General features: G+C 52.3%; 1 protein-coding gene across 10 annotated transcripts; it reads left to right on the forward strand.

Moving 5' to 3' along the window:
• The first annotated feature begins 1,986 nt into the window (after positions 1-1,986).
• On the forward strand, positions 1,987-21,014 carry SH3GLB2 (SH3 domain containing GRB2 like, endophilin B2). 10 transcript variants are annotated; one of them, XM_012527011.4, is made up of 13 exons: positions 1,987-2,127; positions 6,467-6,608; positions 7,344-7,472; positions 13,384-13,517; positions 13,786-13,878; positions 16,106-16,168; positions 17,324-17,470; positions 17,948-17,971; positions 18,560-18,649; positions 19,047-19,147; positions 19,508-19,522; positions 19,675-19,915; positions 20,199-21,014. In XM_012527011.4, the coding sequence occupies exons 1-13, from the start codon at positions 2,065-2,067 to the stop codon at positions 20,304-20,306; spliced, it is 1,350 nt and encodes a 449-aa protein (XP_012382465.2). In that variant the 5' UTR covers positions 1,987-2,064; the 3' UTR covers positions 20,307-21,014. The 10 variants fall into 10 exon arrangements, with proteins under 10 accessions (XP_012382465.2, XP_058158256.1, XP_058158257.1 ...); XM_058302273.2 differs by lacking the exon at positions 19,047-19,147; XM_058302271.2 differs by lacking the exon at positions 19,508-19,522 and having other exon boundaries at positions 1,989-2,127.
• The last annotated feature ends 272 nt before the right edge of the window (positions 21,015-21,286 follow it).

The raw sequence follows: 21,286 nt of genomic DNA on the forward strand, positions 1-21,286 counted from the left end.
AGTCCCTACTATCACTCTCTCCTTTACTTTTTTAGTTTTCTTTTCAAGACTCATCACCTGACATTTTTTATAATTGTTTGCTCATGAGGGTAGGGACCTTGTTTTGTTCACTGCTGTATCTCCAACATCTAAAACAGTGCCTGACTCAAAGTAGGTTCTCAGTATGAGTTATTGAATGAAAGAACATCTAGCTCTGTTGATATGTGGCTGTTGCAAGATGATATGGCTGGCTGTTGGCTAAATGAAAGATAAGGACAGATACTGATAGGTAAATCGATCAATACAGACGAACAGAAACACACACACAGATGATGGATTGCAGGTGTGTGGGTCACATGAGCATCAACGATGGCTCCATTAGCTAAAATGTAGAGGTAAGTGGTTCTGAACCTGGGATGCATATTAACTCATCTGGAAGCTTTTCGAAACTCCATCTTATCGTGGCCGATTAGCTCAGTTGGTTAGAGCATGGTGCTAAAAATCCATCTACCTGGGCTCCACTGCACTGGGTCCCATCCCCAGGTCACTCAAGGCACACTCAGGCTGGTAGGTGTTGGGAAGCTGAGGTACGTATAGGAAGATGCCTAAAGGTGGGCATCCAGGGGACAGATCCAGGGAGGAGAAGTACCAGTTGAGGTACTGAGCTCTCCAGGCGATTAACTAATGAAGCCCAGAAGCTGAGGGCCCGGGGAGGTGGTGAGAGTGGAATATCTGCCGACCATGCCCCTGCCAGTCTGCGGCTGTGAGGAACTGGTTCAAGGTCAATACGTGTCCATTCCTCTAAGGTAGCTCAGTTGTTCCGCTTCTGCAGAGACCGGACCTTTGACCACCCAACCGAAGCCTCCCCTGCTCTCCTCTCTTGCACGGTTCCTGCCCCAGGATCCCCTCCCCGAAGTAACTCTTCTGCACACACACCTCCACTTCTGGGGACAGAGGGCCTCCAGGGAACAAAGAGCAGTCCCAGAGGTGAAGGACGGGCCTCCCGCTGGCCTGCCCCCGGCTCAGTTGTCCGCTGGGTCACCAAGGTCAGGCGAAGAAGAGGAGAGGCAGCTGGAGAGGGCGAGGAGTGGGAGCAGAGAGACACCCAAGGCAGAAGAGGCGGAGAAATGGGGGTCGGGGGGAGAGGGCATCACAGGCGGGAGGGGGGGTGTGAACAGACAAAGGGAGAGGAAGGGGAAGAAGCACCGAGGAGAGAGACCGAGGGAAAAGATGGACGAATGAGGAGCAACCAAGCGAGGCGGGCCCAGGCGGCGAGCAGGCGGGCAGGCAAGCAGGGGAAGGCCGGGAGGCGGCTGCGGCAGCGGCCCGCGGGCGGGCGCACGCAGGGGGCAGCAGCGAGCGCCCGGGCCGCCCCCGGGCCGCCCTCCGCGCGGCTCCTCCCCCGGGCCGCCCTGCGCGCGGCTCCTCCCCCGGGCCGCCCTGCGCGCGGCTCCTCCCCCGGGCCGCCCTGCGCGCGGCTCCTCCCCCGGGCCGCCCTGCGCGCGGCTCCTCCCCCGGCGGCCGCCCTCCGCGCGGCTCCTCCCCCGGCGGCCGCCCTCCGCGCGGCTCCTCCCCCGGGCCGCCCTCCGCGCGGCTCCTCCCCCGGGCCGCCCTCCGCGCGGCTCCTCCCCCGGGCCGCCCTGCGCGCGGCTCCTCCCCCGGGCCGCCCTCCGCGCGGCTCCTCCCCCGGCGGCCGCCCTGCGCGCGGCTCCTCCCCCGGGCCGCCCTGCGCGCGGCTCCTCCCCCGGGCCGCCCTGCGCGCGGCTCCTCCCCCGGCGGCCGCCCTCCGCGCGGCTCCTCCCCCGGCGGCCGCCCTCCGCGCGGCTCCTCCCCCGGGCCGCCCTCCGCGCGGCTCCTCCCCCGGGCCGCCCTCCGCGCGGCTCCTCCCCCGGGCCGCCCTCCGCGCGGCTCCTCCCCCGGCGGCCGCCGCGCCCCGCCCTGCGCGCTCGGGCTCGTCGGCGGCTGCGGGGCGCGCTGAGGGCGGCCCCACCGGCAGCAGGTGGGCGGGGGTGCGCGGCGGGCGGCGGCGGCGGGGGGCTGCCAGGCCGTGCTCGGGCCGGGCGTGGCCGGCCGTGCGGACGCGCCATGGACTTCAACATGAAGAAGCTGGCGTCCGACGCGGGCATCTTCTTCACCCGGGCGGTGCAGGTGAGGCCCTGCGCCCTGGGCCCTGCGCGGCCGGGGCCCGGATGTGGGGCGGGCGCGGCGCGGAAGCCCCTCCTCTGCTGAGGCTACCTTTCTGGCTGCGGGGACATCCTGACTCCCCGCCGGGGTCCCCCCCTACCCCCGCTTCTTCTGTGCTGCCTAGAAGAGAGCGCGAGCCCGAGGCCTCTGGCCACCCCGGCCGCACCCTCAGCGTGTCACTGGCCGGGGACTGAGCGCGGCCTCTATTTTGCTGCCTGCGGGAGAGGTGGCAGTGTCCACCCACCATTTGGACCATCTGGATTACCACGCTGCGCTGGTGCCTGGGTAGCCTGGATAAGGAGAGGAGAGGACAGCCGGCGCCTCCTTCCTTCCTTCCAGTTCTTCCTTGCCCAGCCTTGACTGTGGCCCACGGCGGGGGCCTTTGGAAGCCTGGGGCTTGGGCCCAGCGATGCATGGACCTGTAACAGCCCTTTCTCTGATCCTGAGTCTCCACACCTGTGATCCCTCAGGGCCCTTTTACAGGCTTAGAGAATCAGGCCAGAAGCCAGAAGGGGGTCTTTGCTTTCTGCTCCCTGGGAGGCCTGTTTCCTCCTATTCCCCAGGCCTAGCGAAGGGGAGAAGGCCGAGGGCTGGGGGCTTCCTGGGCCCCTTCTTTGGGAAGCCGTCCAGACCCGTGTTCTGGGATGGGAACAAGTTCTATCCACATTACTGCCTGGGCGAATAACGGAGGAAGCTTAATGTCATGGCGAAGACCTGGAGTCAGATACGGTGCGAATGGGTCCTCCTGTGACCTTGGGGAAGTGACTTCACCTCTCTGAGAAATGGGGTTACTAGTGCCTACCTGCAGGAGGGATGGGATGATTCTGCGAGACTGGGCCTGTACTTGTCCAGTAAAGCCAGCTCGTGATTGGTATGAATCTGGTTAACAGTGCACCTGTGCACCATGCGCAAGTTGCTTCCCCTCTCTGAGCCTCAAGTCTCCCCACCTGCAAATCAGGTGTCACACCGTGTCTGCCTCCAGGGGTGGTTGTGGGGATCGATTGAGATCCTGCAGACGTGGAGGCTTGGCCCGTCACAGTGCATTGTGAACAAATCTTGTTGTCTTGTCCTTATTGATGTTTTCAGCACTATGGAGTTCAACCCTCACTCTGTAGAGGAGCCCAGTCCCAGCCAGGCCTCCCTCTCTGAAGCCCATGTGACGATGTTTACTAGAAAGCATAGTGTCCCGGTGAGGATTTGTGTCCCAGTGAGGATTTGCTGCTCTGTGCTCCAAGCCTGGTGGGGATCCAGGACCTCGGATCCCCTCAGACAGCCCCAGTCTATCTGGGAGGTGGGGAAGCCTCCCCAAGGTTGGCATGGCAACTGCACTATCTCCCGCATCAGGGGAAGAACCTGATCTGCAGGTTTCCTTCTGCTGCCGAGGCCCTGGCACCTGACCTGGCTCTCGGGAGTGAGGAGCCTGGGTCTGTGGCCTTGACTCCTAGGTAGGGGCAGGCCCACAGGACCACCGTAGTGGAGTGGGAGCCAACAGCGCCCAGGCCCCAGCCTCCCGGGGTAGAGGCGGGAGCTGGCAGCTTTATAAATAGAGGCTTTCTCTGGCTCTGCACACCCACCCCCTGCTGCTGCCATCTTGCAGGGAGCAGCCTCAGACTCTGCAGGCATCGGCCTCTGAGGCACTGAGCCCCCTTTCCTTGGCAGGGACAAGACAGGTGGCAGGCCAGGGGAGAGAGGGGCCTGAAATGTGCCTCAGGCAGGAGAGGCTGCACAGGGGACCTGGGGATAGAGGTCAGGCCAGGAGGGGGCAGCTCCTCTGTTACCATGCCACCTTGACAGCACTAGGGCTTCCCGGGTGAGTGCTCAGCACCCCCACACCCCCAGGGACAACTTTAAGAGCCTTACCCCCACCCTCATCCTGCGGGAAAAAGGCCTTGGCTCCGGGACAGGAACCCAGAGGACAAGATCGTGTTTGCATGGGTAATTCTGGGATGGCTTCCTGGATGGAGGACCCCTGAGCTGTGTCTTGAAAGTAGGGAGGGTTTTATGAAGTTGGCATAGGGAGGGCATTGCAGGTGGGCAGACACAACCCAGATAAGGGCACTGAGGCAGGAAAACCTTAGACGTATTAGGGAATGGGTAGGATGCCATGGAGGGATAGGGGAGCAGCAGAAGTGATAGCACCAATACTCTTAGTAGTAATCGCAGTAACAGTAGCAGTAGAGTAGAAGAGTAGTAAAGCCAGGAAGGCGGCAGCGCAGGCCTCCTCTAAGGCAGGCAGCAGGGTGCATGTGGAGGGACGCCCACAAGATAGGGAAAGCCTGTCTTGGCACTAGGGTGGACATGGGGCGTGGGCAGGCGGCCAGGTGGGCGGGGAGTGCTCCATAAGGAGGGGCGGTGCTCGGGTGTGCATTGAGGGCAGACATGGACTGGGTTTGGACATGTTACCTGTGAAGAACTACTGGTCACATCAGGTCAGGGAGGGCCCAGGTGGCTTTATTAACCATAAATAATAATAACATTTATCAGACCTATACTGCCTTCCAGCCACAGAGCGAAGCACCTTCCAGATATTGTGTGAAATAAATTCTGCTCTCCCCATTCTCCAAGGGGGAAACTGAGGCCCAGAGAGGTGACTTTGGTTTCCTGGTCTGGAAAATGGGGCTGATGCCACCCTTCTGCCCCCTCATTCCCTGCCTCTGAGGAGGACTGGACATGGTGAGGCCTGCTCGGCACCTGGTTCCCCGCAAGTGCTGGAGCCACAGGGGATGTAGTACTGGGGAAAGGGCAGGCCCAGGGCTCACTCCATGGAGGCCACAGTGGGGGACGGTGAAGAGGAAGAAGAGGCAGAGCCGGCAAGGGCGGGGGAAGCTAGGAGGAGCAGAGCTGGAGGCCCGCCTGCTCAGTCCTGTAGGGAGAAACCCAAGCCCTGCTACATAATTGATGGCTGCCCAGCAACCTGACTCTGTCGTGGAGTCTGCCCCCGCTCCCTGTAGCTGGAGTGGCCCTGCAGCTTCTGGATTATCACTGCCATATAGCTCCAGGCAGGGCCTCCGGACCCCCAGACCGTGATGACCCTTGACTCCAACACAGTCCAGCCCCTTCCTCAGCTTCACTGGCATCATCATGTGATGCTTAACCTGTCAGAGGAGTCAGTGAGGTCATCAGTGTCAGGCACTTAGCCTGGGCCAGGCTGCAGTTAAGGTCACCGTTATTCCTACAGATTAACCTTTTGCTCTTCGGCTGTGATCTTGGGCAGGCCTCTTGCTCTGCCTGCAGAGGACCTTGGCATCTCTGTTTGGAAAATGGAGATATTGTTCCAGGGGCCCTTTTAAATCTGAGGGGCCAGGATTTTGGGCCAGGTTTTTTCTAAGTGGCCCACATGGCTTCTGCCAGTTCTGAGTGGGGACCTGTGTGGCATCCTGTTCCCTGCCTGGCCTTGGGGTGGGGCTGCTATGCCTTCTGGGTTCTGGGTATACCTAGACGTTGGCTCCAGTGGGCTGGTGGTGATCTGATCCCCGTCCACCACACCAGGTGGCAGAGGGCCAGCCATTTGGCCATCCTTGTCCCCACGCACTCCCCTTCCTTCCCAGACTTCTCTCCGCCCATCATCTCTTAGCAGCAGCACCCCCTTACGTTGAACACTGACTTACTGTCTTACCCACCCTTTTCTTATTTTATCCTCACAACCATCCTGTAAGGGAGACTCTATTACTTATTCCCATTTTCCAGCTCAGGAAACTGATGCTCAGAGAGGTGAAGCCTCTTGCTCGGTGTCACACTACTCGTCAGTGGTTGAACTGAGACTCGAAGCCTCCTCTCTGATTACAGAACCTCGGTTCTTCCTGCTCCCTTTCCTGGCTGCCTCTGCACCAGCAGCTTCCTTGCTCTCTGCAGAGCCTCCGATAATCCCAGGCCTCATTTTGTACCCCATTTGTTCCATGAGCACTTTCTACCGTGTCTTCTACAGAATGAGGCTAGAAGGACGTCCAAAGATGGGCTCCCAAGACTTCCTTACTCCTGTAAATTGTATGCTAGATATTGTGTCAATGTTCATTTTTGTGGGGAGAGAATCTATAGCTTTTGTCAAATATCCAAAAGAAGCCCCACCTCTAGTCCAGTCACCTCATTTCACAGAGGTACAAATCGAGGTCCAGAGCAGGCCTGTGACTTGATTGAGGAGCAGAGCAATCTTTTGACCTTGAGGCCTGGGTTCCAGCAGGGGGCAGGGGGTAGGTAGGTGGGGGTAAGGTGAGCCCTCAGCCAGCCTGTGTCCACCGCCCCTCCCTCTCCCCTACTCCCCACCTCCTTTCTGAGCTCTCCCTGCCCCTTGGCCCTCCCCTGACAGTTCACAGAGGAGAAATTTGGCCAGGCCGAGAAAACCGAGCTCGATGCCCACTTTGAAAATCTCCTGGTCCGGGCGGACAGCACGAAGAACTGGACAGAGAAGATCCTGAGGCAGACAGAGGTGCTGCTGCAGCCCAACCCTAGTGAGTGGACGTGGGGCTGCCCTCGGGGGTGAGGGGCAGGGACGCAGCCCGCAGGTGCTGGCTCTTGGGATTTAAGGCTGTTGTGGGGAGTTCCAGGGAAAAGAAAACCAGGACTCAGTGTTGGGCTCCAAGATGCTCCGTGTGGGTCAGCAGAAGTGCTAAGCTTTGCATCAAAGGAGTTGAAGAAATGCCCGGAGGCTAAAACACACTTGGAAGAAGAGGCAGGAAAAGCACAGGGTCAGTGCTCCAGCCCCGTCATTTTAGAGAGGCCAGCAAGGCCCAGGGGCAGAAAAGGGCTTGCCCTCAGTTACACTGCGAGCAAGAAGCAAGCAGACCCAAACTGCAGGAGCACCAGCGGGGACAGGATGATTGGTGTCCTGGCACTTGTCTGTCTGTGATTCTGACAGGTGGCTAATTGAGTGACCAGAGATCTTTTGGGGGCCATGGTGAGGAATCGTTTATGTTCTGAAAATCCATGTTGTGATAAGGGCGGCAGTGGACAGGCTTTGATTTTAGCCCTGTCACTTATGTTCCCGAGCCTTTGCTGCCTCTTCTGTCAAGTAAGGGGTTAATGGTGCCAGTCTCCCAGGGGCGTAAGAAAGAGAGCATTCTGGAGGTCGCCAGGCTGGGCATTCCCGTGGGCAGTGCCTGGTCTGGGTCTGTTTCCTTCCACATGGCTTTCATCCTTGGGCTTAGACCAATGAGCCCTGTGGCTTTGGCGCTATTTCCCCGCAGGTGCCCGAGTAGAGGAGTTCCTGTATGAGAAGCTGGACAGGAAGGTCCCGTCACGGGTCACCAATGGAGAGCTGCTGGCTCAGTACATGGCAGAGGCAGCCAGCGAGCTGGGGCCCACCACTCCATATGGTGAGCTAGGCCCCACACCGGGGTTGGGGTTGTGTTCTATCATCCTGCCTCTTCCTCCTCTTTCCTTCCTTTGTTTTTTCATTATCAGCTAATACCTAATTCATTTTAACTGTAAAGACCTCATTCAATGCAGGAAAAAAAAGAGTAAACAAAACGGAAGTCTCCCTTAACTGGTCCTGGTCTGTATATTTTTAACAGGGTCATACTATGTGGCCTTTTCTGCAACTTGATTTTATAACTTGGCATTGCATTACATGTACCTGTTTTCAGCTGCACTTATTTGATATACCTCAATCTTTTTTCTTTTTTTTTTCATTTTAAGTCTTATTGAGGTATACTTTCATGCCGTAAAATATGCCTGATGTAAGTGTATAATTCAGTGAATTTTAGTAAATTTGCAGGATTCGTGAAACATCCCCACACTAATTTAAAGATTTCCATTACCCCCAAAAGAATCTACTCATTTATTTACAGTGAATTCCACTCCCACCCTCAGCCCCATACAGCCATTAACATGCCTACTGACTCTATCAGTTCCTCTTTTCTGAACATTTCATTTAATGGAATCACACCATATGTATGTAGTCTTTTGCATTTCGCTTCTTTCACTTAGCATAATTGAGGTTCATCCCTGTTATAGCAGGTTATCAGAATTTTTGTTCCTTTTTATCCTGAATAGCCATTCATTGAATGGATATATCACATTTTCTTTATCCACTTACCAACTGATGGACATTTGGGTTGTTTCCAGTTTTGGACCATTATAAACAATACTGCTATGAACATTTGCGTACAATATTTGCATTTTGGGGACATATGTTTTCATTTCTCTTGGGTATATACCTGAATAGAATTGCTGGGTCATATGATGAGTTTAACTTTTTAAGAAACTACCAAATTGGATTATAAAGTGACTGTGCGATTTTTACATTCCCCCCAGTGGTGTGTGGTTTAATTCCCAGGTATTTGTGGATTTTCCAAGTTTTCTTCCATTGTCGATTTCTAATTTAATTTCACTTTTGTTAGAGGACATACTTTGTATAACTTCAATCTTTTTAAGTTTATTGAGCTCATTTTATGGCCTAGTATATGGTCTGTCCTGGAGAATGTTCCATATGTGCTTGAAAAAAATGTATATTCTGTGATAATAGAGTGGAGTGTTCTATAGATGTCTGTTAGGTCAAGTTAGTTCATAGTGTTGTTCAGGTCCTCTGTCTCCTTACTGATTTTCTGTCTTGTTATCCATTATTCAGAGTAGGATATTGAAGTCTCCAACTATTACTGCTGAATTGTCTATTCCTCTTTTCAATTCTCTCAGTGTTGCTTCATGTAATTTGGAGCTTTGTTGTTAGATATGTATCCTTATAGTTTTATATCTTCCTGATGAATTGATCCTTTTATAAGATGTTCTCTTTGTCTCTAATAACATTTTTTGTCTGATAGTTGTACATCCAGTCCAGCTCTATGATTTGTGTTTGCATGCTATATCTATTTCCATCCCTTTCTTTTTATCTTATTTATGCCTTTGAATCTAAAGTGTATCTCTTATAGACAGCATATATTTGAGTCTTTTTAAAAATGCAGTCTGACAACCTGTGCCTTTTGATTAGAATAGTTAATATATTTACATTACTACATTTACTTTTTTTTTTTTTTTTTTTAGGAGGTACTGGGAATTGAACCTGGGACCTCATGCATGGGATGCAACCACTGAGCTACATCTGCTTCCCCTACATTTAAATTTAATGTAATAATTGATATGATGGAATTATTTATGCTATTTTGCTATTTGTTTTCTTAATTCTTTTTGTTGTTCTTTTCCTCCTTTATTGCCTGTTCTTGTGTTAAATAGATACTTTCTGGTTACCATTTTCATTCCTTTGTTTTTATTTTAAATTTTTTAGTTGTTTTCTTACCGGTTGTTTTAGGGATTATAATATGTGTCTTAATTTTATTGCAGTCTACTTCAAAGTAATACTAATTTAATTCTGATAAAATACAGACACTTTGCTGCAATGGAGCAATGGACAATATGTTAATATTGTCATATGTATTGTATCTTATGTTATAAGCCCAATAATACAGCTTTATAAGTATTGTTGTGTGCAATTGTTTTTTAAATCAATCTTTATCTATGTAATCACCTTTACTGGTGCTGCTTATTTCATGGATTTGAGTTACTATCTGGTGGCATTTCCTTTCAACTTGAAATGTTCTTGTGGGCAGGTCTGTTAGCAAAAAAATTCTCTCAGTCTTTGTTTATATGAGAATGTTTATATTTTACCTTCATTTTTTTTTAATTCCTTTTTTCCCCCGAGTTTGCTCCCTCATCTCCTTGCTTGTATTTTTTTTTGCTCGATGTCTGCTCGTTGTTTTTCTCTTGTTGTCTGCTTGTTTTTGCTTGTTTGCTAGGTTTTTTTCTTGTTGTTTTGCTACTTGTTTTTGCTCATTGTTTGTTTGTCTCCTTTAGGAGACACTGGGAACCAAACCCAGGACCTCCCTGGAAGCAGGTTCTCAACTGCTTGAGTCACATCCACTCCCTCACCTTCACTTTTTTTTAAAGATTTATTTATTTACTTATCCCCCCCCCTTCCCCTCCTCCTGCCCTGCTGCTTTTGCTGTCTGTGTTGTCTTCTCATTTTCTCTCCTCTAGGATTCACCAGGATTCGATCCTGGAGACCTCTGATGGAGAGAGAGGTTCCCTGTCAATTGCACCACCTCAGTTCCTGGTCTCTGCTGCGCTTCACCTCTCCTCTCCCCTTATCTCTCTCTCTCTTTTTTTCTTTTCAATTCTCTAACCCCACCCCCTGCCCCGAGTTGTCTGCTCTCTGTGTCCATTCGCTTTCTGTTCTTCAGTGTCCACCTGTATTCTTGTCAGTGGCACTGGGAATGTCTCTTTTTGTTGCGTCAGCCTTCTGCATCTGCTCTCTGTGTGTGTGGCCCCACTCCTAGGCAGGCTGCACTTTTTTTTGCACTGGGCAGCTCTCCTTACAGGGCGCACTCCTTGCGCATGGGGCTCCCCTATGCAGGGGACACCCCTGTATGGCACAGCACTCCTTGCGAGCATCAGCACTGAGCATGGGCCCACTCACCACACAGGTCAGGAGTCCCTGGGTTTGAACCTTGGACTTCCCATGTGGTAGGCGGATGCTCTATCTATCGAGCCAAATCCGCTTCCCTTGTCTCTCTTTTGATGCATCATCGTCTTGCTGCATGACTCACTTGCTTGGGGCACTGGCTAACCACGCAGGCACTCACGTAGGCACTGGATCACCACATGGGCACTTGTGCAGGCACTGGTTTGCCACACGGGCATGCTTTTCTCTTCTTCTTTTTCACCAGCAGGCCCCAGGGATCTAACCCAGTTCCTCCTGTATGGTAGGTGGAAGCCCTGTCTCTTGAGCCACATCTGCTTCCCCCTCACCTTTACTTTTGAAGGTTGCTTTGCTGGATATAGAATTCTTGGCTGAGTTTTTTTTCTTTTAGCACTTTGAATATATCATCCTATCGTCATCTGGTCTCCATTGTTTCTGATGAGAAGTCAGCTAATCTTATTGTGACTCCCTTGTGCATGATGAGTTTTTTTTCTCTCACTACTTTAAAGACTTTTTTTTGTCTTTGTCATTCTACAGTTTGACCATGTTGTGCTAGGTGTTGATCCTTTTGTATTTATCCTACTGGAGTTTGTTGAGCTTCTTGGGTATATAAATTTGTTTTTATTCAATTTAGGAAGTTTTCAGCCATTATTTCTTCAAACTTTTTTTTTTTTTTTTTTGCCTCTTTCTCTCTCTTCTCTTCTTCTGGGACTCCCATTACATAAATGTTGCTTTGTCTGAGGTGGTTCCCCAGGTCTCTGAGGTTATGTTTATTTTTCTTCACTCTTTTTACATTATTTTCTTCAGATTGGATAATCTCCGTTGATCTAATCTTCAGAAGTTCCTGATTATTTCTTCTTTTAGCTCATATGTGCTGTTGAGCCTCTCTAGTGAATTTTTCATTTCAGTTATTATGTTTTCAATTCCAAATTTTCTACTCTTTTATAATTTTTCTCCCTTTACTGATACTTTCTATTTGTTGAATCCTTGTAATTAATACTTTCTTTTCATTCTTTATAGTTTCTGTTTTTTAAAAAGCATATTTGTAATAGCTGCTTACAAGTTTCTATCTGCCAAATCCAACATCTAGATCCACTTGGAGATATTTTCTATTGAGTGCTTTTTTCCCTGTGTATTGACCATACTTTCCTGTTTCTTTGTATTTCTCCTAATTTTTGTTGAAATCTGGACGTTTTAGGTAATATTTTATAGTAGCTCTTTGGGGACGTTTGTTTTTTTGGTTAGCTTGTTTGGCTGAACACATTCTGTAGAGTCTGTCTCCCCTACAGTGTGCAGCTACTGATTTCTCTGATTTTTTTTAATTTTCGAGGCTGGCTTCCTAGGAATTGGTTTTGGGTCAGCATATCTTAGTGGTCAGTCAAAAATTGATCAGCAGTTGGACTGAAACATCTTGCACAATTAAGGTTTCCACCCTTCATTGATTTATAAGTGGGTTGGGGAACATGTTCAAAGTTAACATGTCTGCTCCAGCTTTTACTTTGTGAGTACGCAAGGCTGCCTGCTCAGTGAGATGAGTAGAGAACTTGGGTTCTCTCCAGTCTCTTCTGAGCGTTCTATACACTTGCACAGCTTTGCAGACCACAGGAGATATTTGGGAGCATGTCAAGGCCCACTATGACTGTCTCATTTCCCAGAGCTCTCTGTTAAATTCCTGGCAGGTCTGTTCCTTGTCCCAACCAGTATTGCAAATTCAGATTGGCTGGGATGTTGGTCTTTCCTGATTATTTGCCACTGAGATTGCTATTGTTTTTATAGCATCTCATGGGTTTTTCCATGCTCCAGCTCCAAGTCAAACCAGCCCTCCTGCATCAGAGTTGCCAGCCTCACGGCTTGCCTTGCCCTGGTAGAGCTGGGAGATGGGAGCAGCCCCAGGCTAAAATGCCACAGACTCCTGCTGTTCTTACCAAGTTCCAGTAGTCTCTCTGAATAAATGCTTCTCAATTTGTATTTTGCACCCAGCAATCCCACTTCTAGATACATGCCCAAAAGAATTTAAAGCAGGGAATTAGACAGATACCTGTACAGCAACTTTCATAGCAGCATTATTCACAATAGCGACAAGACCAAAGCAACCCAATGTGTTGTACACATACAATGAATATTATTCAGCCATGAATAGGAGTGAACCTCAAAGACATCATGTTGAGTTAAATAAGGCAGACACAATAAGACAATAACAAATATATGCAAATTCATAAAGACAGAAGATTATGGGGTACTAGGAGTTGAAGTGGGGTCAGGGAATTGGGAATTAATGTTTAATTGGTACAGAGTTTCTGGTTAGGGTGATGGAAAAGTTTTGGTAAGGGATAGGGTAACAGCAAATGTTGATGTGACTAATACCACGGAATTGTACACTTGAAAGTGGTTAAAGTAAGAATTATTATATATATGCTACCATATTTAAAAATTTTTTAAAATTGTAGTTTGCCTTTGGTCAGTTTACAGAGTCTTGAAATGGTTTTCTTTTTGACAGTTTTGTCCAGTTTTATTATTGCTTTTTGGAAAGAGGATTTGTCGAGCTCCTTTCTCTGACATTCTGGAAGTCCTACCCCCAACTTCAATCTTTTTAATGGCTCTATGGTATTCCATTTTTCCTTTGCCCCTATTTATTTGTCAGTCCCCAGTTGATGGATATGCAGATTGCTTCCACTTTTTGCCAGCAGACCGCTCTGTGTTTCATATCCTTGCTCATGCCTCTTCAGCATGTCTCCTTCTAAGTTCTCCCTTACTTACTGGGGGGTCAGAGCAGCCTGAGCCTGACCCTTTTCCTCACTTTTCACCCTGTTTCTCAGGGAAGACGCTGATCAAGGTGGCAGAAGCTGAAAAGCGCCTGGGAGCTGCAGAGAGGGACTTTATCCATACGGCCTCCATCAACTTCCTCACACCCTTGCGTAACTTCCTGGAAGGGGACTGGAAGACGATTTCGGTGAGGGATCTGGGACCGTTCTACTTTCTGGTAACCATGGCAACCTCCTCCTTAGAGCCTCTGAGCACAGGCTGTCCTCCCCTTGCTGGGAATCCAGAACTCCTGGGGCCTCCCTAAACTTGGCTCCTGTGGATTTAGTGTCCTGGAGTGGATGCCACCCACCCCCTCAAACCTCTCTGGGCCTCAGTTTTCCTGTCTTGACCAAGTGGCCAGTCTTGCTAGCCAGGGTTCTCCCAAGGCTCACCCTTCCCCATTTTCCACTGTGTAGAAGGAAAGACGACTCCTCCAAAACCGGCGTCTGGACTTGGATGCCTCCAAAGCACGACTGAAGAAGGCCAAGGCAGCAGAAGCCAAAGCCACGGTAGGTGTCCCTGCTGGCCTCCTGGCCCCTCCAGGCTCTGGCTGCAGCCACAGGGAGTGTGAAGGGACCTGGTATCTGGCATGACCTCTCTCCCCCTCCCTGCCTTGAGTGGCCTGGCTTGAGGGCACTGGGCTGGCCACTTCAGGTCATGCCTCTCTGCCTCCCACCCCAAGGGAATCCTGGCTGCCCCAGAGTTCTGGGACCCAGGGCAGTAATTTATGGGGTGGGCAGACTATCTGGGCCCAGGGCATCCAACATCCTCCCCAGACAGCCAGTTGGAGTTTCTTGCATGCCCCTTCCCTGCCTTCCCTGGATGCTCTGCTCTTTGTCCCCGGCTCTGCCCGGACATGGCTCTCCTTACTAACTTCCCCACCTGCTGCAAGAATGCTAGGCCCAGGGTGCCCTGTGCTCAGGCTCCCCTGCAGTGTGGTATGGAGACCCTCAGAGTTGGACTTACATTGGTCAGGGTGTGTCTAAAGCACCCTTTCAAGCAGCCCTGTGAAACTGGGGAGCAGCTGGGCCATCTCATTTCTCCATTTCCCCCCTCACTCCCAGCTCTTTGAGGCCTTTTCAGCCTGACTGGGCCAATGGGACACAGAACACAGGTGATTCACCAGGGTTAGAGCCAGGGTTGGAAAGAGCTGAACCTGAGGATGTGGAATCTGTGGGTTCAGGGCATGCTAGGGAAACTGCCACCTGTGCCTGCCCAACCTCTTGACCAAGAAAGGTCTACCCCAGCCCAGGCCCACAGCAGCCCATGAGAGTCCCAGTCCCAGACCTTCCATGTATTCCCCTTCCACGGGGTAGTCATGGGGCCCTGGGCCTTTCCTGGGTCTGCATTTTCCTCTGACAAGAGCCATGGCAGGGTCTTGGCATATCTAGGTACGTTAAGTCCAGATTGGAGGCAGGGGCTTAGCTAGTGGAGTCTTGTTGGAGTTGGCCAGGGTGATCCTATGGCTGTTGCAATGACCTCTTCTAAGTCATCTGGATAGGACAAGCTCCCTGTCACATAGTCATCTATAGTCACCTGGACTGGACAGCCTCTCTCCAATAACTTGGCTAGAACAAACCTTTTCTCCATCAGTCAGGGTAGACAGCCTTTGCTTAGTTACTGGAGTGGCACAACCTCTTCTCTAGTTGGTCGGCTTAGGTAGTCTAACACCTTTTGGTTAGACCAGGACAACCTCTCCAGAGCTAGTACTTAGGCAGCCCCAGGTCCAGTGTCTCAGAGGATGCAAGCCCAGCAGTTCTATCCTTTGTACCTACCCTTCTAAACATACAAGCGTGCGTGCACACACACACACATCAGGACTCCTTCCAGAGGGTGAAATTGTGTGCGTCCGTCTGTCCATCTGCCTAGTGTCCCCTTCTGCTGGGTCCTGGGGCCTGCTCCCGCCTGCACTGTGGGCTCACTAACTCTTTGTTTTTGTTCTTTTCTGTTCTGCTTTGGGTAACTTGGCTCAGTGTGAGGGAGATGTGAGTATACCTGTCCCACGTGCTGTGCTGCTTCTTGGTTTGCCCATCTTGCCCTCTGGCCCACAGTGCCAGCCCAGGGGATGTCCTTGGGGCATTTTGCAAGTAGCTGGTCTCCCCACCAGAGCCTCTATGCCTAGCCTCTGGTTTGGGGGTATATGCTTGGCATTGGAGCCTGTGGGTCAGCTTTTTGCAAATGTTGGAAGCCTGTCACTCTGTCCATCCATGCATCCGTCTGTCTACTCTCGTTGTGGGGGAGGGGCCTGGGCCTTGATGGAGGAGTGAGAGATGCAGTGTGTGGTGATTCTGGGTTGGAGAAAGCTGGGAGGGGGGAGTGGGATTTGGTTTGGGAATTTGGGGTTTAACTGGGGTATTTGAGTGAGATGGGCCTGGGGAGGGGGCATGACCCATGGGCCAGCCGGCGGGGCTCAGCCTGTGGTTTTCCCAGAGGCAAGGGAGCTGACGGCAGCCACAAGCTGTCTCTTTGCTACATGTGCTATCATTGGCTCTCGGTCAATGGCCACCCACCCACTTGGCCTTTATTTCTGGACTCTGAGTCTCTAAGCCTGCCTCATCCCCAGGCAGTCGGAATGGGAAGGGTTTCTGTGTTGTATTTGTCTGTAGCCTCCTGTCCCTGGGGCCAGAGGCTCCTGGTATCTCCTCGTGGGAGACTCTAGGGTGGCCTCCTGGCCTTGGCCCTGGCCCAGTGTGACCATCCCCCCCTCCCCCACCATTGAACTCTGTTCTCCGCCAGACGGTGCCTGACTTTCAGGAGACTAGACCTCGTAATTACATTCTCTCGGCCAGCGCCTCCGCGGTAAGCGCCCCTCACCCCACCCTTGGCCTCCTCTCCCCCTACATCCTGCTCCCACGCCACTGGCCCTGATTGCACAGGAAACAGGAGCCAGAGGGTAAGGCAGGGGGCACTAATTGGGCAAGTCCCAAGAGGCTGGAAAGGCACTAAGGGCGAAGGGAAAAGCAGCCGCCCCCACTCTGCCTGCCTGCCCGCCCCATGTACTCATTGTTGCTGGATTTTTTTTCCCTGCAAAATGTAGAAGATGGAGGCTCAGCCAGCTGAACTGAACAGTGTGATGAGCTTAGGGCAGCAGCTGTCCCACCTCCAGGGGACCTGAGGTCTCCGCGCCCCCATCCACAACCCTGACCACCTCCCACCAGCAAGCACCATTCCCTACCCCTAACTTCCCACCTACTGTGCAGGCCCTGGGCTAAGAATGATGGGGATGGCTGCAAGGCTCTCCAGCTGCCTTTGCAGGGCATGTGCTAGTTGTCACAGGGACCCTGAGAAGGCCTTGAGAATGAGCATTGGAGGTCGAAGGAACATCTTGTGCAAAGGCCCATAGGTTTGAGAACAGGGTGTGTCCTGAGAATGATGGGAGCTGAGAGTTTATTTGGGGGGAAAGGGTGAGTGGGGCAGATGCAGTGGTGGGAGTTTTGGATACAGGAAGTGGATCATAAAGGGCTTTGAATGTCTTGTTTTTTTTTTTTTCTTTACAGCTTTGTTGAGGTATTTGGTATTTATTTATAGAGTTTGGGAGATAGACAAATCTCGCCTATTACAACCACTGCTGTGCTTTTCCTTTTTTTCTGTTCTTCCATTTCCCCCATGGTTGAGATCCTCACGTCCATGCCCTTTGGCTTTTCTTCACGGTGTCCTAAGCATGTGTTATCCGTGCAATCATCCAGTGACTGGGAATTGGCCCCCAGGGAATGTTCACTGTCGTTTACTCTGCCAGGTTCCAGTTGCTGGCCATTACAGTGCTGCACATGTGGAGGCTGCATCCCATGTTTTGATTTTATAAACAGCACTGTGAGGACATCTCTGTCCATGTAGGCTGGTCTTATTTTGCTTTCTGTATTTCAGGTTATTGTTTTAGGACAGATATCCAGAAGTGGGCAGGAGAAATGGGTCTCCTAAGTCATGGGGTGGGGAGGGGGGATTTTTCTTCTTTAGACTCTGGATGACACTTCCTGCCCTCCTTCCTGGTCCGAGTGGGAGAAATACCCTGGAGGGTGGAGACTGCCCTGTTTTTTTCTTTTGCCATTGAACCCCAGTGTGACTCAGGCACGAGGCTGCCTTTCTCTGCTGAAGAACAGAAAGGTTCAGTGACTGGCCCAGGGTCACACGGTCCTGCCTCCCAGCCCACCAGACTTAGCTAAGTGTCAGGGTGGGGCGGGAGGGACACTTGGTCTCAAGGGAGACCAGTCAGAGACTGGGGGCTTGTACTGTAGGAGACACTCAGGAAAAACACAAACAGAACTTCCCAGCTGGCTGTCCCCCTTCCCTGCATGCAGCATGTTAAGACTGGACTGTGATAGTCGGTCCTGCCCTCACACCAAGCCTCAAACCAGCCTCAGCTCCTGGTTGGGAGGGGGATGATGTAGGGGGTAGGCAGAGATGGGAGGAGGGTCAGAAGAGGTTGGGGTCTCCGGGAGCTGGGGCAGAGCACAAAGCTCTGGGGTTGAGCTGTCCCTCCTCCCCTCCCCTCCCTTGCTGACCAGTGCCTACCTCCCCTTCCTTGCTGACCGGTACCCACCTCCCCTTCCCTGCTAACTGGTCCTGTTGTGGTCTCCGCAGCTTTGGAGTGATGAGGTGGACAAGGTGAGTGGGTACTTGGGGGAGGTTGGGGGAAGAGGGCTAGAAGGGGCTGGGGAATGAGAGTCCTGCTGCTATCGGAGTTGGGTTCTAGGCCCTGCTCCACATCCACTTGAGCCACTCTGTCTCTGGGCCTCATTTTCCACTGTGGGGCAAGTTTCACTCCACAGTGCCCCACAGCAGAGTAGACCATCAGGAGGCATTTGCTAATTGGGTTTTCCCCTGATAGGTGGTGGTACTGGATGAGCAGATGGACAGATATGAAAGTCAGTGGCACAGCACAAGAGAGTCTGTCACTCTGGCTAATAGTCACAGGAACCCTCTGACCCAAGAGAGGGTGCAGTTACCAGGTGGGGCTGTAGCTTTTCCAGAGGACAGGGATCCTAAGCTTCTGATCTGGGCTCCAGGTATGAGGTTAGGAGTGGAAAGCACATCTGACTGCAACCTTAGGGGGAAGTGCCATCTCTGCACATGGATGGGAAGAGGAAGCTGCTCCTGGGGTGGGCCTTAGGGGCACTGGAGAAGGATGAAGGGAGGGAAGCAAGGGGAGGCAATAAACAGACATACTCTCCTCCTCTGCCCTTTCCTTCCCAGGCTGAACAGGAGCTCCGAGTGGCCCAGACAGAGTTTGACCGGCAGGCTGAAGTGACCCGTCTCCTGCTGGAGGGAATCAGTAGCACTCATGTGAGTCCTACCCTCAATTTCTCTTTCACTCCCCACTGTCTTGTCATGCCCCCACTAATGCCCGCCCAGAGTTTATGAAGTAGTGGAATGAAATTGAATCTTAAGAGAAGGTGGAAAAGAAAAAAAAAAGTAGAAAAAGGCAGTGCTTGACCCCACGGTCTCTTAAGGGTGGGATGCTTAACCCCGAGATACCTTTTGGGCTGGGAGTGCCTGCCTTCAGCAGAGCAAGTCCCAAAGGGTAGGAATCTCGGTCCTCCTCTAAGGGAACAGGAGGCTTGGGACAGAAGAGATTTGAATGCAGGACCCAGGTCTGGCAGAGGATGGGGGCGGGGAATGGAATTTTTGCCCCTAAGACGCGTTCCATCCCGTAAGCAGCAACCAGACCTCTTCCCCACAGGTGAACCACCTTCGCTGCCTCCATGAGTTCGTCGAGTCTCAGACAACTTACTATGCGCAATGCTACCGTCACATGCTGGACTTACAGAAACAGCTGGGCAGGTGTGGGACCCAGGGCCAGGCCAGGGCACCACTGAAACCACTGGGGGACCCTCAGTTTCCAGACCCAGTGAGCAATCCAACCCTTTTTAGGCTTTCTGCCAGCGGAGCTCAGAAAGCCCATCACACACAGAGCCAGATTATAGGGCTCTGCCTGGGACATGGCTGGGAGCCATCACCCTCTGGGCCTGGGCACCTCATGAATATGTGGGGCAGTGAGGTGGTAGACTTGGTGACTTCTGAGTACCTTGGGGCTCTGAAAGAAGTTTCAGGAGAAGACTTGGGCTGGGTAGGATGGCAGAGACAAGGGGTCAGGACCATCTCACTTTTCCCCTTACTTTGCTTTTCCCTGCATGCTGCCAGCTCCCAGGGAGCCATGTAAGTAGCAGCGGGGAATCTGCTGGGACTGGGAGGGACCCTTGCCTCTGGGCAGTAGGCCCAGCTGGTATTTGGTAGGGCAGGAGGGACACCTAGATGGCCTCACAGGGATGCATCTCCTAACTGCTAAGACACATCCCTCTTCTCTCCAGATTTCCAGGCACCTTCGTCGGCACTACAGAGCCTGCCTCCCCACCCCTGAGCAGTACCTCACCCACCACCACTGCAGCCACTATGCCTGTGATGCCCTCTGTGGCTGGCCTGGTCCCTCCAGGAGAGGCTGCCCTCTGCCTGGAGGAGGTGGCCCCACCCGCCAGCGGAACCCGAAAGGCTCGTGTGCTGTATGATTATGAGGCAGCAGATAGCAGTGAGCTGGCCCTGCTGGCTGATGAGGTGGGCCTGGGTGCCACAAGGGGATGATTAGCAACTACCATGGTACTGCAATTGAAGACCCACATCACTGTCTCTGAGGGACCAGGGGGGTTAAGGAGAAGCTCCAGCTTTGTGAGGAAGCACTTTCCAATCTGCCCGTGTCTCAGTGGAGTGGGTGGGCCTATCACTACAGGTGTAGATGCCCATGTATCATGGGGGTATCTCCCCTATCCCCACTTGGCCTGGGGCCATTTTCTGTTCTTGGCCAGAGCTTTAACCTTCCCTCTCTGCCCTCATTCTTCAGCTCATCACTGTCTACAGCCTGCCCGGCATGGACCCTGACTGGCTCATTGGAGAGCGAGGCAACAAGAAGGGCAAGGTCCCTGTCACCTACTTGGAACTGCTCAGCTAAGGAGGCCCCCTGCCCATTCTAGCCTGGGCAGGAGAGGATGGGTGCAGTCCTGCCACTTAGCTTGTCTGTTGGTGACCCAGCTTCTCAGGGTGGGGAGACTAATTTCATCCTGTCTTTGCCCCTGGTCATCCAGCTGTGAGGGAGCCCAAGAGGCTGAATGATCCCTGTTCCCCTGTCCCTTGCCCCCAGCCCTGCTTCTGACCTGTGGTTTGGAGCCTCCAACCCTGCCTGCATTCCCTGAGTACCCCAGGCCTCCCTCTCCTGCTGTGGAGGGAGAGGACTGGCTGCAGCAGCTGTACTCAGAGGCCCAAGGCCATGGTGAGTCAAGTCAGCCCAGAGGGGCCTGAGGAAGCCCTGGGGCGCATGGTAGGCAAGAAGAGAACACCTGCCTTTTAGTTGCCAAAAGTAGTAAAGGGGGAGAGCAGCAAGGCACACAGGTTTCTGGCTGCCCTTGGGAACTGGGTATTGTGTCCTCTCAGGAGCCACTTGGAGGGGAGGGGGCAAGATTTGGCAGGAAAAGCAGGGTTGGCCCTGGCACAGCATCTTCCCGGTGCTACTCTTTCTGCTTCCCCAGCCCCTTACAGCTCAAGCCAAGTTCCGTGGCTGCAGCCTTCATCTCTCCACACTCACTTTTTAACTGATATTTTTACTTCTGCCTGTCTTGCTTGCTCTCTAGCCAATGACAAATAAACCATCCTTTGTGTGCAAGTTGCCTGGACTCCTGTTAGGGGTTGCTGACCTCATGGGGCTACCCCTGAAAGAGGAGTGGGAAGAATCCTTATATTATTCCTCTTTGGGAGAGGGATGATACAGAGAATGAACCGTGCACCCTGCTGTTGGCCCCCCTCCCAGAAGCACTAGGGCAGAGGGAAAGGAAAGTTCCTTTAAAGTAGGAAGTCCACCCTTCCCAGCCCTCCCTTTCTCTCACATAGGGCCTAGAGACTGTGCTTCTCAGATAGGAGTTCTATTTCCATACATGA

This window comes from Dasypus novemcinctus, chromosome 8, assembly GCF_030445035.2.
Source record: "Dasypus novemcinctus isolate mDasNov1 chromosome 8, mDasNov1.1.hap2, whole genome shotgun sequence".
NCBI classification, from domain to species: Eukaryota; Metazoa; Chordata; class Mammalia; order Cingulata; family Dasypodidae; genus Dasypus; species Dasypus novemcinctus.

Coding starts and splice junctions, on each gene's coding strand:
- SH3GLB2 (XM_012527011.4), top strand. CDS start 2,065: ATGGACTTCAACATGAAGAAGCTGGCGTCCGACGCGGGCATCTTCTTC. Junction 17,471..17,947: donor CTCTGCTGAAGAACAGAAAG/GTTCAGTGACTG, acceptor TGGTCTCCGCAG/CTTTGGAGTGATGAGGTGGA. Junction 18,650..19,046: donor AGGGAATCAGTAGCACTCAT/GTGAGTCCTACC, acceptor TCTTCCCCACAG/GTGAACCACCTTCGCTGCCT.